The 13,207-nt window shown below is 39.4% G+C and overlaps 1 protein-coding gene and 1 pseudogene across 2 annotated transcripts; both read right to left on the bottom strand.

Moving 5' to 3' along the window:
• Positions 1 to 211: 211 nt before the first annotated feature.
• LOC121644023 (E3 ubiquitin/ISG15 ligase TRIM25-like) lies at positions 212 to 2,527 on the bottom strand. 2 transcript variants are annotated; one of them, XM_041991718.1, is made up of 2 exons: positions 1,379 to 2,526; positions 212 to 1,243 (listed from the first exon to the last, which is right to left on the bottom strand). In XM_041991718.1, the coding sequence occupies exons 1-2, from the start codon at positions 2,322 to 2,324 to the stop codon at positions 663 to 665; spliced, it is 1,527 nt and encodes a 508-aa protein (XP_041847652.1). In that variant the 5' UTR covers positions 2,325 to 2,526; the 3' UTR covers positions 212 to 662. The 2 variants fall into 2 exon arrangements, with proteins under 2 accessions (XP_041847652.1, XP_041847650.1); XM_041991716.1 differs by having other exon boundaries at positions 212 to 2,527.
• An 8,266-nt stretch (positions 2,528 to 10,793) lies between these two features.
• Positions 10,794 to 12,621, bottom strand: LOC121644026 (annotated as a pseudogene).
• Between the last annotated feature and the right edge of the window lie 586 nt (positions 12,622 to 13,207).

Genomic DNA, 13,207 nt, shown 5'->3' with positions numbered 1-13,207 from the left:
AATAATTCTAGAAGAAAAAATGCTTTATTTATTACTTTCTGCTGTTCCAGGAAAACTGCCTCAGTTATTCCCTCATATTAGTTTGATATTTTCTCCATCAGATTTACAGAAACACTGAAATGAAGACAAAAGAAAATACTTTGTTCATTCTTTCAAAGTTTATTTGTTTGGAAAAATTGACTTTGTTCTGACATTAAACATGAATGAATGATCTAATTTATTCTGATCCTGGAAATGAGCCTTTCTGAACATCATCATTAGAAACCTTGTTTGTTTGTTGGTTTAGAAAAACAACAACATCTGATCTCTAGAACAACTAAAAGTAATTGCAAGTAGAAAATGATTTTTACATTTCCAAAGTATTGAGAGTGAAATAATGTGTGATGAAGGAAGGTCTGCTGGTTTCTCTGTTTGGCTCCATGAAGTGGAAGAGAAACAACAACATACAAATACATCAATACAAATATTCAACACATATTTAGAGAACAGAGAAGTTCAGATTTTCATGTTGATGGAAATAAAAATCATCATTAGCAGTGATTTCCTCCAAAAAGAAACAAACAGGAAAAACCAGCAAATAAAAAAAAGTCAAATAAACAACAGAACAGCAGAGCAGAGACATCACAACAATGAAGTCTCAGCAACAAGCAGAGAAAATAACTTTACTTCACTTCACACAACTCAGCACTGGATCCAGAATCAATCCAGAGTCCAGCATAGAGCGGCTGAGTGAATGTGGTCTGGACTCTGTGGAGGAGAGTCCTGGTTTCAGAGACGCTGTAGAAGGACAGAATACCTGCTCTGTGATCCAGATACACTCCTACTCTGGAGGACCGAGGACCTGAGATGGAGGTTCTGATGTTGTTGTACTGAAAATAATAACTGTTTTGGTAACAATATAATGACCAAGATTTGTCATTAAATCCAAATCCACTTTCATATCCTGCTCTGCTGATATTCTTGTATGCGACTGCTACAGAAACGTTTCCTCTCATTTCCACCTCCCAGTAACAACGTCCAGTCAGACTCTCTCTACTCAGAACCTGATAGCATGTAGTAAATCTGTCTGGATGACTAGAATAAGACTGATGTTGTTTAATAAATGTCACCTTTTTGTTTCCCTCTGACAGTAACAGCAGTGTGTGTGCTGTATTTGGATCCAGTGTGATTTCACATGAATATCTTAAGAATCCAGCTCTGCTCTTTGGTTCTGGTTGTGACAGTAAAACATCCACATCAGTGACTGTCAGTGAGGTGTTTGTCCATCTGTCTGTCAGAATGTCCTGTAGTTTATGTCTGAGCTCTGACACAGCTGCTGTCACATCCTCAAAGTATCTCAGAGGACGGATATTGATGCTGGATGAGTGTGTAGACTCACTGAGTGCTGACAGTGAGGGGTAGTTGTGTAGAAACTGGTTGTGATCCTCTGTGTGTGAGAGCTGCTTCAGCTCAGCGTCTTTCCTCTTCAGCTCAGTGATCTCCTGCTCCAGCTTCTCCTGAAGCTCTTTGACTCCACTCACTTCAGTTTCCTGCTGGGATCTGATCTGCTGCTTCACATCAGAGCTTCTTTTCTGGATGAGACGGATCAGCTCAGTGAAGATCTTCTCACTGTCCTCCACTGTTTTATCAGCAGAGTGATTGATGGCCTCCACCTCCTGTTGAAGCAGCTTCACATCTTTCTCTCTGTCCTGGATTCTCTGCTGGATTTCTTGTCGACTCACCTCCAGCTCTCTCTGCCTCTCAGTCCTTTCTGCTGCAGCTGAGACTGTGTCGTGGCCTTTATGTTCATCCACAGAGCAGAGATAACAGATACACTTCTGATCAGTACGGCAGAACATCTTCATCACCTCATCATGACGAGAGCAGATGTTCTCCTGGAGGTTCTTGGAGGGCTCCACCAGCTTGTGTTTCTTTAATGGAGCCATATCATAATGAGGCTGAAGGTGTTTCTCACAGTAAGAGGCCAGACAGACTAAACAGGACTTGATGGCTTTCAGTTTTCTTCCAGAGCAGAAATCACAGGCCACATCTTCAGGTCCAGCATAGCAGTGATCAGCAGGAGCAGCTTGGAGTCCAGTCTTCTTCAGCTGCTCCACTAAAGCTGCTAACATGATGTTTTTCTCCAGGACAGGTCTTGGTATGAAAATTTTCCTACATTGAGGGCAGCTGTAGACTCCCTTCTGATCTTCTCCATCCCAGTGGGTTTTAATACAGTTCATGCAGTAGCTGTGTCCACAGGGAATAGTCACTGGATCCTTCAGTAGATCCAGACAGATGGAACAAGAGAAGGTTTCTCGGTTCAGCTGATCTCCTTTCTCTGCCATTTCACCTCTCAGTAACAGCCGCTGTGTTAGTTTCACTTCCTCAAACCTGACACTAGTCTGAGCTCTGATCTACAAATCATGTGTTTGTTCAGAGAACGGAGCCTGTCAGCTCTTCCTCTTCACCACATGTTGGTTCCACCCATCATCCAACTGCAGATCTGAAGGGGAGGGAACAAGCAAATATGTGTTCAGAGTGGAGCTGCTGTGTTTTAGAGCAGGAAGAAGAAGGTAATCAGGTTTTTAAGAAGAGGTGTGCTTTCAGAGATAATCAACATGTTATGACACTTTGCGTCCTGCTGATTCTTCACATGTACACAAAAGAAAAAAAGAAGCAACTGAATATATTTGTGGGCTTTATTTTCCATAAAACATACAACACTTAGAAAATGTTCAAGACTGATTTGCTGCCACCAAAATTGTTGCGTAAAACATGTTTCATAATATAGGATTTCTATAATAAAAAGTTATTTGTTGAAACTTTAAAAAACACAAGAATTAACAGCTACAATAAGATGTTAACAGATGTCAAAAATTCACACAGTTTACCTTTTATTTTTCTATTATTTAGCTAAACAGAAGAAACAATTTTCTGTTCGGACATCAGAGCAGCTCTGTCTCATCACTGTTTGCCACCAAACAAACTGATTGGGTTTTTCTTGTTTTTCTTTGTCTTTTAATTTTGTGAATAGGATAGGGAAAATTGATTCTTTTTTTCGTTTTTCCAATTTTGATTAAAAAATATATAAATGAAATAGAAAAATTAAAAATTATGCTACTTCTGTTTTTCCTGATTTTGGTTTAAAATAAAAAAAACAAATAGCTTGAACATACACGAACCCCAATCCTTCTTCAGTGTTTCATTTGTAAACCATCATAGGTTCGTGGACATTAGCTGCATTTTAATTACTGTTTTTCGCAAAATAAAATTTTCGAAAAAGTGAATTTGTAATTTGCAGGAGTTTCCATCAAATGATGTTTAGCATATTAGCAGTTAGTTTAGTAAAATCTCATCCCATGAGACTCCACTTGGAGGAGGATGAAGATTTCTAATTCTCTGTAAAACTCTGCATTTTACTGTTGTTTGGAATCAAGGATGGTGGTTATATGTTTTTCTTTAATTATTTGTAAAAAGATTTGTCTCCTATTGCGTCTACTCATACCACGCCATCTTTATTTGGAATTAACTGGTCACTTGACCCTCAAGTCACATCAGGTGAAGTGTAAAAGCGAGATGTGTTTCCATAACACTTTTGCGATATACTCCTATATCGACACATCTGAAAAACCACCTTGTGAGAGCCTAAAAACATTTTAGTGATATTTGAAAGTTGTTTTTAAATGTAGGTGTTTCCATTACTGATATTTTTGACAATTCTCCTTTAGAGACTCTCCACAGAGACGATACTGACCCTCTGTTATCTGCTGAGGCTCAACAGCTGCTTTGCTCAACTTTCAACATAAACTTCATGTTTAAATTCATTAAAAATAGACTTTACCTGTGTTTTATTAGGAAATAATGGAGACACTTTGCTGTTGCTGCTGATAATGAAATCAGTTTTAGGATGTGACACAAACGTTCTTCCAGTTTATTCAGGTTTAGACACAAAAACAAGTGGCTCAGGTTGAAGGAAAAACCTGGTTTGGTTAGAAAAAGGAACAATAGTTACTGTGAAGTCTTAAAGGTGAGAGACTGTAGAAGGTGAAGAAGTTCATGTGTAACTTAGCAGACATAAAAAGTCACAAGATGCAGTTTGATTGGAAGAAAAAGCAGGAAAAGAAAAAAGAAGGTGTGACTGAGCAACACAGAGGATCTAAAAGCAGTTTACCGTCTACGTCAAGTCTATTAATGCATCATGTTTTATAGAGTAAAGCTGGTTTGAATTCATCTTAAAGACTAAACTTTATTCACGACATTTCGACTTTATTCTCTAAGTGAGAAAGTAAAAAAAAAAAAATCTTCCACCACAATTCTTTTCCTCACTGTGGCCCTACTCCATGTAAATAACAAGACAGCACCAAGATCAGGACTTTTAGCCACGGACCAAGGAATCTGAATTTGAATTTCAGATCTGAATTTTTCAAATACAAAAGTTTCAACTTTACCACAATACACATAAAAAAACAAAGATTCAATATCAAATATGGTCATTTGGATTCAGTTTTTTGAAGCAATTATTCAAACAGGCATATTCAGATTCAAATTGAATGATTCAAATTCAAACATAAAGAATTCAGATTCGCTCCCCAGTGTCACAAAGCTTATTCCATAATCTTGATTCATTGTAATTTCTGGTTAAGATTTTGTAAAACTCATAAGATTTTAATGTTTCTATATTTTAAGGTGAAACATTTCAAAGTCTGACATTTCAGTTCAGGATTGGAGAAAGGACAGTCTCAAATATTGTTGATGAGACATGCCAGGCATTGTACAGCACAATGAGGGAGCAGTATATGAAGGTAATGAATTGCATTTTATTCAAACACAACAGTATGCACTACAGATGCAACAAGTTATTAAATAATGCAGTTTACAAAAATAAATGCTCTATTAGCCTAATATGTTCCAAAAATAGAACAGTAGAATCACACATTAGGCATCTGTGAATGAAAGAAAAATGTTTATAAACATTCATTTCAAACAATGAACAGAATTGTAAACAATAACATGGACCTAGTCTTAATTTCTTTAGAGGTCTCAACTGTGTCACACTGTTTAGGGAGGTTGACAAAATCAAAAGACAAACAAAAGCTGAGGTGAGGAATATAATACATGCACACTGACTCACACACACACACACACAAACTCAAAGTAAAAAATATAAACTTTGTATGTATACACAATATTTGCAATGAAAATATTACAGTGTTTCATACACTTGGTCGTTGTCACCTGAGACATGATTTTGGTAAACAGGGTTGTGTGCTTGTTTGGGACCGACCCACTCATGTCGGGGATGAAATGGTTGTGGCTGGTGGTTAAACATTGGTGGTGGTCTTGGGCTGATGGGGTGTGTATTTTGGCCAAGTGTTCCCATTTGTGCCTGAAATAAAATATTATTAATATGGAATTGGGCCATGTTTCTAGTGTATGGATCAAACTCAGACAACATTTGTGTGACATACCGACCAAATGCACAAACTGCATTATCTTCCACTGATTTTTTTTGTGCCTTGTTTCTCTGAGTAACTGACTCAGCCAAAACTTTTATCAACTGATATTCTTCAGCATCTCGTTGCCGTTTCAGATGGTTTGGTCGTATGATGGGTTGTTTTGTGAATTTGGGGGTAGATGTGCTTGTACTGCTTTCTCCTTCATCAGCTTCACTTTCAAAGACAGAAGATGTATCACTGGGGTCTTCGCTTTGGCCATCATCTAGCACGTCAATGGTGTCCTCACTGCCAGCTGTATCAGATGGTGATGGCTGAAATTATTAAATTAAAAGCAAACATTAAATATCTCTTTTTTTTCAGGTCCCGACAACGACAGGTGAATGGATGGAAATTGCCAAGGAATTCAAGGAGAGGTGGAACTATCCTTGTTGTGTCGGAGCAATTGATGGCAAACACATTGCCATCCAACAGCCAGAAAACAGTGGTTCAGGGTACTTCAACTACAAACATTTCTTCAGTGTTGTACTCTTAGCTCTTGTAAATGCAAATTACAAGTTCACATATGTAGATGTGGGGGCAACTGGTCGTGCAGGAGATGTTGGCATATTTGCAAACTCAGCATTAACGAAAGCACTGAGCGAAAACTGAATTTACCACCAGCTGAAGAGATAAATGGAATATCCACCAGCAAAATTAACTACCACATGGTTGGTGATGACGCATTCCCACTGTCACTAACACTGATGAAACCGTACCCACACAGAAACCTGGACCAGCCGAAACAAATTTTTAATTATCGGTTATCCAGGGCTAGACGGGTGGTCGAGAATGCATTTGGCATTCTCTCCAACAGGTCCTATCTATGCAAAATTACAATCATCACAGGAAATACAGACCATTCTATATACAAGTATAGCCTATTTCTACAAGCAAGTATGAGTGGTCTGGACAGGATTATTGATATTTATACCATGGTCAGTGTTAATTGTAATGCCAACTGGCATGTATTTTTCGTATATATGCATGTGTAGTTTGGCAAGTCAAATTACAGTTATATAACACCGTACACAGGATGTTTCAAGCTCCCGGCTAATACGGGGCAGTTGGAAAACCTAGCTGGTACCCATGACGTTGCACAGTTCGTACCTGTCTGGTCCAATCTTGCTGCCATCTCCTTGAATGCCTGCTCGTGCTTGTCCCTGTTTTTAAAGTCCGACAAGGTGACGACATATAAACAGGGATAGTCTGGCCACATTTCGACCAATTTATCTTCCAAAATGTAGTAGTCTTTGCTGTGGGTCGCCATCTTGGAATCATGTGAGCAAATCATGTGAGCGGAGGGCGCGTCTTGATTGGTCACTTGAATTTCTGCCCTCAGCACGTAACTTTTGTAGCACGCAGACGGTGAGTTTTTTGCCTCGCGAGGCAAAAAATATCAAACGTGTTTGGTTTTCACCTCAAGGCCTCACGAGGTAGAAAATTTGGTGAAAATAAGGCGCACACTGCGAGCTCTCTGCTGAGAAAACAGTCTCGAATGACTTTTAGCTCAGTAGATAGCTCTCGTGTGCGGCAGGCATAAGAGCACACACAGATGTAATGTTAGCTGTTGGTGCAAATGTTTCTTGGTAGTCTATTCCTTCTGTCTGGCTATATCCTTTTGCCACAAATCTAGCTTTAAACATTTTTCCTTGCTTATTTTCTTTTAAGGCATAAACCCATTTTCCACCCACAGTGGTTCTACCTTCAGGTAATGTAGTCAGTTCAAATGTCTCATTTTCTTTGAGAGAGTTCATTTCTTCTGCCATAGCTCCCTCCCACCTCGATTCCTCAGGGCCTCTCTATAGGTTTGGGGTATCCCACTTGCTGCCATGTAACAATAATTAACACTTACAGAGGTTCCATTTGGTTCATCTTTACAGTTTGATATGTAATCCTCCAAACATTTTGGAGGTTTTGTTTCTCTTTTTGGATATCGTACATGCTGGTTTTGTTGCTCAGTCTGTGTTGTTTCTACTGTATCACCTTTTAGTTCATCCACATTTCCTTCACAGTCCTGAACTGGGTCATTTTTGAGATTATTTTCATTTTGTTTTCTGGGCATTTTGTAGTTGTACATTTCTCTTTCTGTGTCATACTCTTCAGTCTGTGTTTGTTGTTCAGTTTGTTCAGCTGGGCTCTTTTTGATAAACTTTACCAGTCTGTGCTTTGACACTTTTCCTGTGTGGGTGTTGTAAACCAGGTAAGCTGGGCTATTTTTACCATAACCCACAAATATTGCTTTTTCACACCTGGGGTCAAGTTTCTTGTGATCATGTATATAAGCATAACACTCAGACCCAAATATCCAGAGTTTGGAAAGGTCTGGTCTTTTGCCTGTTAACATCTGATATGGTGTACTCCTGGTTCTGTTATTGTAGCACCTGTTTCTAATGTGAGCAGCACTTTGAATAGCATAAGGCCAGAGTGATTTAGGTAGTCCCTTTTCTAATAACAGGCATCTACCCATTTCAAACAGAGTTCTCCATTGTCTCTCAGCTGTTCCATTCTGATGAGGGGAATATGGCACAGATGTTTCATGTTTTATCCCTTTTTCCCTTAGAAGTGTCTGAAAAGTACTGCTTGTGAGTTCAGTACCATTATCTGATCTAATGCACTTAACAGTGCCATAAGGTGCAAAACTTTTCTGTTGCCATGGTGGCTTTATTTTTGTGTTTTAGAAAATAAACTGACACCGCCCCTGAAAAATCATCTATGAATGATATAGCGTACTTATGGTCACTTTGAGTAGTTGGCTCAATGGGGCCTGCCAAATCTGTATGCACCAGCTCCAGAGGTTCACTGGCTTTTGGGTCACATTTTCTGTTTCTGCTGTTGGTGAATTTTCCTTCAGTGTACACATTACACTCTAGTTTAGTGTCTCCTGTGATTTTCATTCCCTCTCCTACTTCTGGTAACTTTAACACATCACTGACATTACAATGTCCTAAGATCTCATGCCATGTTTTTACATCACATGTTATGTTTACATTGTCACAAGATGTTATGTCACTGAATGAATCATTATTGTTTACCGTTTTCAAGTAGTAGAGTCTGTTGTATTCTTCAATGGCAAAGGTAGTCCCATCTTAATGAATTAGTTTGTTGTGTCCTTTCTTGAAGACCATCTGAGCTCCATGTGCTGTAGCTGCTTTCACTGAAAATATGCTCTGGGGGTAGGATGGGATGAAGAGAGCATCCTTCAGTGTGACGGTGGTCCAATTTCCTTGTATGTTCTGTAGAGTGATGTTAGCGTCTCCTCTCCTCAATGCCACGTTGTTGGCTCGGGATCCATCTGCAAGTTCCATGAAGTGCTTCTTTGGATCAAATGTCTTGTCAAAATGTGTGAACTTGTTCTTCTCTGTGATATGTGAAGTCGCTCCACAATCCACCATTAATTTTTCATTCATCATGTCTGATGGTAAAATTTTGTGACTGACTTTGAACACAAAGGTTTGCTCTTCTCTCTGATCTTCTTGTCTTTGAGCTGTTTGTTTGGCTTCATTCTTGTGTTTGTTTTTCCTCCCTGACAAGTCTGCCATTAATGTTGTCCGGGAAGATGGGAGCATTTTCCCAGTCAACATCAACAGCCACTCGGGGGGGGGGTATCTCCTTTCTTAGGCAATGTTATGCAGTACTGCGCATGCAGCAATAACATCACAGGCCCTGTCTGGGGAAACCCTCGGTACTGAAACCGAGATTTCAGATGGCCGAAGGTCATCTCGATTCGAGCCCTTGTCTTGGTGTGTGCATGATTGTAGGCCTGCTGTGGTGGGGTTTGGGGATCTGCAAAGGGAGTCAAGAGGAATGACTCACAGGCGTATCCTTTATCTCCCAGCAGCACACCAGAGAATTCACCTGATAATACAAAATATAATTTAGAAAACACAGCAGAGTTACACACACAATGTCCAAGGTGCTTACAGTACAAATGTGTAGGTTACCTTGTGAAAGTCTCTCATAAATTGGACTAGCCCGAAAGACTCTAGAATCCACTGCCCCAAGGATGTTAGGGAAAGCTGTAACAAAAAATAGTGAGTATCCAACTGTGACGGATATACTTAGAAACTAATGGGTGCACATTAAAATTGAGGTTACCTGCAATCTTGTAAAACTCCTCCTTGATGTAGAGGGGTCTTCTGTGGCCAGGGAAGGTGATGAATATATTGCTGAATGATTTCAGAGCCAGACAAACGCATCTGATTGTCCGGCAAATGGTTCCTTTATTGAGGTTTTCTGCATCCCCAACAGAATAAAGGAAGCTCCCACTCGCAAGCCATCTCAATGTGACACAGATCATCTGTGGTACAGTGAGGGCATGGCTTCGTGCTGTCTGGTGCTGTATTTTTGGACTCAGCAGCCTACATAAATATCTTAGTATTTTAATGTAAGGAATGAAATATTACATTTCAACTGTTTTGTAATGACTGTGGACCTAAAAGGTGTTTTAAGAAGAGACAAAAACACAGTAAAGTATAAGTACTGATAAAGTATTAATAACTTAATGGTAGGTTTAAAGAAAAGAAGACATGTAAAATAGTACATTTTAAAGAATCTATAATATAACTTCATGCTGTAATTTATAAACACTGAGTACTTAAAGGGTGTAGTACTGGTAGACAGAGTGAAGCAATCAGCAGAGATGACATGAGCCTTAAATAAAATAAATAAAAACTGTTTATCAGGCAGGTGACACTGACAGTCTAAATAAATGTACTAAATCTGGCACCAAGTAAACACGTCTGACTTCAAACTGTTCTGTAAAAGCTTCTACAGATGTAATATTGTAATAAAAGCTTCTTTTTCAAGGTGCTTTATTGTCATTCCAGCATGACCATGACAGAACGAAATTAAGAACTCGAGGGCCGGTGAAACCCATATATATATATATATATATATATATATATATATAACATTTTCTCCATCAGATTTTACAGAAACACTGAAATGAAGACAAAAGAAAATACTTTGTTCATTCTTTCAAAGTTTATTTGTTTGGAAAAATTGACTTTGTTCTGACATTAAACATGATGAATGATCTCATTTATTCTGATCCTGGAAATGAGCCTTTCTGAACATCATCATTAGAAACCTTGTTTGTTTGTTGGTTTAGAAAAACAACAACATCTGATCTCTAGAACAACTAAAAGTAATTGCAAGTAGAAAATGATTTTTACATTTCCAAAGTGTTGAGAGTAAAATAATGTGTGATGAAGGAAGGTCTGCTGGTTTCTCTGTTTGGCTCCATGAAGTGGAAGAGAAACAACAACATACAAATACATCAATACAAATATTCAACACATATTTAGAGAACAGAGAAGTTCAGATTTTCATGTTGATGGAAATAAAAATCATCATTAGCAGTGATTTCCTCCAAAAAGAAACAAACAGGAAAAACCAGCAAATAAAAAAAAGTCAAATAAACAACAGAACAGCAGAGCAGAGACATCACAACAATGAAGTCTCAGCAACGAGCAGAGAAAATAACTTTACTTCACTTCACACAACTCAGCACTGGATCCAACATACCAAACACGAACTCCTGCATAGAGCGGCTGAGTGAATGTGGTCTGGACTCTGTGGAGGAGAGTCCTGGTTTCAGAGACGCTGTAGAAGGACAGAATACCTGCTCTGTGATCCAGATACACTCCTACTCTGGAGGACCGAGGACCTGAGATGGAGGTACTGATGCTGTTGTGGTAAAACTCATAATTGTTTTGGTAACAATATAATGACCAAGATTTGTCATTTAATCCAAATCCACTTTCATCTCCTGCTCTGCTGATATTCTTGTATGCGACTGCTACAGAAACTTTTCCTCTCATTTCCACCTCCCAGTAACAACGTCCAGTCAGACTCTCTCTACTCAGAACCTGACAGTATTTGGTGAATCTGTCTGGATGACTAGAATAAGACTGATGTTTCTTCATTCTTGTCACTTTTCTGTTTCCCTCTGACAGTAACAACCATGTGTTTGCTGTGTTTGGATCCAGTGTGATTTCACATGAATATTTTAAGAATCCAGCTCTGCTCTTTGGTTCTGGTTGTGACAGTAAAACATCCACATCAGTGACTGACAGTGAGATGTTTGTCCATCTGTCTGTCAGAATGTCCTGTAGTTTATCTCTGAGCTCTGACACAGCTGCTGTCACATCCTCAAAGTATCTCAGAGGACGGATATTGATGCTGGATGAGTGTGTAGACTCACTGAGTGCTGACAGTGAGGGGTAGTTGTGTAGAAACTGGTTGTGATCCTCTGTGTGTGAGAGCTGCTTCAGCTCAGCGTCTTTCCTCTTCAGCTCAGTGATCTCCTGCTCCAGCTTCTCCTGAAGCTCTTTGACTCCACTCACTTCAGTTTCCTGCTGGGATCTGATCTGCTGCTTCACATCAGAGCTTCTTTTCTGGATGAGACGGATCAGCTCAGTGAAGATCTTCTCACTGTCCTCCACTGTTTTATCAGCAGAGTGATTGATGGCCTCCACCTCCTGTTGAAGCAGCTTCACATCTTTCTCTCTGTCCTGGATTCTCTGCTGGATTTCTTGTCGACTCACCTCCAGCTCTCTCTGCCTCTCAGTCCTTTCTGCTGCAGCTGAGACTGTGTCGTGGCCTTTATGTTCATCCATAACACAGACCAGACAGATACACTTCTGATCAGTACGACAGAACATCTTCATCACCTCATCATGACGAGTGCAGATGTTCTCCTGGAGGTTCTTGGAGGGCTCCACCAGCTTGTGTTTCTTTAATGGAGCCACATCATAATGAGGCTGAAGGTGTTTCTCACAGTAAGAGGCCAGACAGAATAAACAGGACTTGATGGCTTTCAGTTTTCTTCCAGAGCAGACATCACAGGCCACATCTTCAGGTCCAGCATAGCAGTGATCAGCAGGAGCAGTTTGGAGCCAGTCTTCTTCAGCTGCTCCACTAAAGCTGCTTACATGGTATTTTTCTCCAGGACGGGTCTCGGTGTGAAAGTTTTCCTGCATTGAGGGCAGCTGTAGATTCCCTTCTGATCCTCTCCATCCCAGAAGCTTTTAATACAGTTCATACAGTAGCTGTGTCCACAGGGAATAGTCACCGGATCCTTCAGTAGATCCAGACAGATGGAACAAGAGTAGGTTTCTCTGTTCAGCTGATCTTTCTGCTCCATTTCACTTCTCAGTAGCAGCGATCCAAATTTCAATGTTTCTGCAATGAATGTCACCTGACAGCTTTTACACTATTAAGACTTTGAACTTGAACAATATAGATGTGAGTAGGAGGAAGAAGACGGAGGGTGTGTCAGATATCTCACCACTGGAAGGACCTTTAACCTTAAAGAAGTTACAGTAAGTCGTAAAAATGGAAATGTTTTACTGTCTGTACAGAGATAAAAACAGGACAAAGTAAAAATGATTGTGAAGATTTCTCGTGGTTATGTTGGCCTTCTGATTTTTAGCCATTTATTTAGAAGAAAACTGACTGCAGACAAATTCCCACGTTGGAGATGACGACAATCTTACTTTGATTTGAAGTTAAATGTGAATTTAAAGTGGAATATTCAGGACTTCACCAGAAGAAACTGCACCCTGAAACTCCCAGGTAGAAAGATGAAAATGTCCTGGAAATGTGAGGACAAGTATTAAAGAATTAAGAAATGAAGAAATGGAGAAATAGATTTCCACTACATTTAGTTTTAAATCACATCCTCTGAATGTTTTCAATCAATCACTTCCACAGATAAAAGAAAAAAAGAT

This window comes from Melanotaenia boesemani, chromosome 8, assembly GCF_017639745.1.
Source record: "Melanotaenia boesemani isolate fMelBoe1 chromosome 8, fMelBoe1.pri, whole genome shotgun sequence".
In the NCBI taxonomy this organism is placed as follows: Eukaryota; Metazoa; Chordata; class Actinopteri; order Atheriniformes; family Melanotaeniidae; genus Melanotaenia; species Melanotaenia boesemani.
The sequence above is the reverse complement of the archived record's forward strand: the minus strand, read 5'-3'. Positions and strand labels throughout refer to the sequence as shown.

Bases quoted from the DNA above. Each gene is read 5' to 3' on its own strand.
- LOC121644023 (XM_041991716.1), bottom strand. From the start codon at position 2,324: ATGGCAGAGAAAGGAGATCAGCTGAACCGAGAAACCTTCTCTTGTTCC.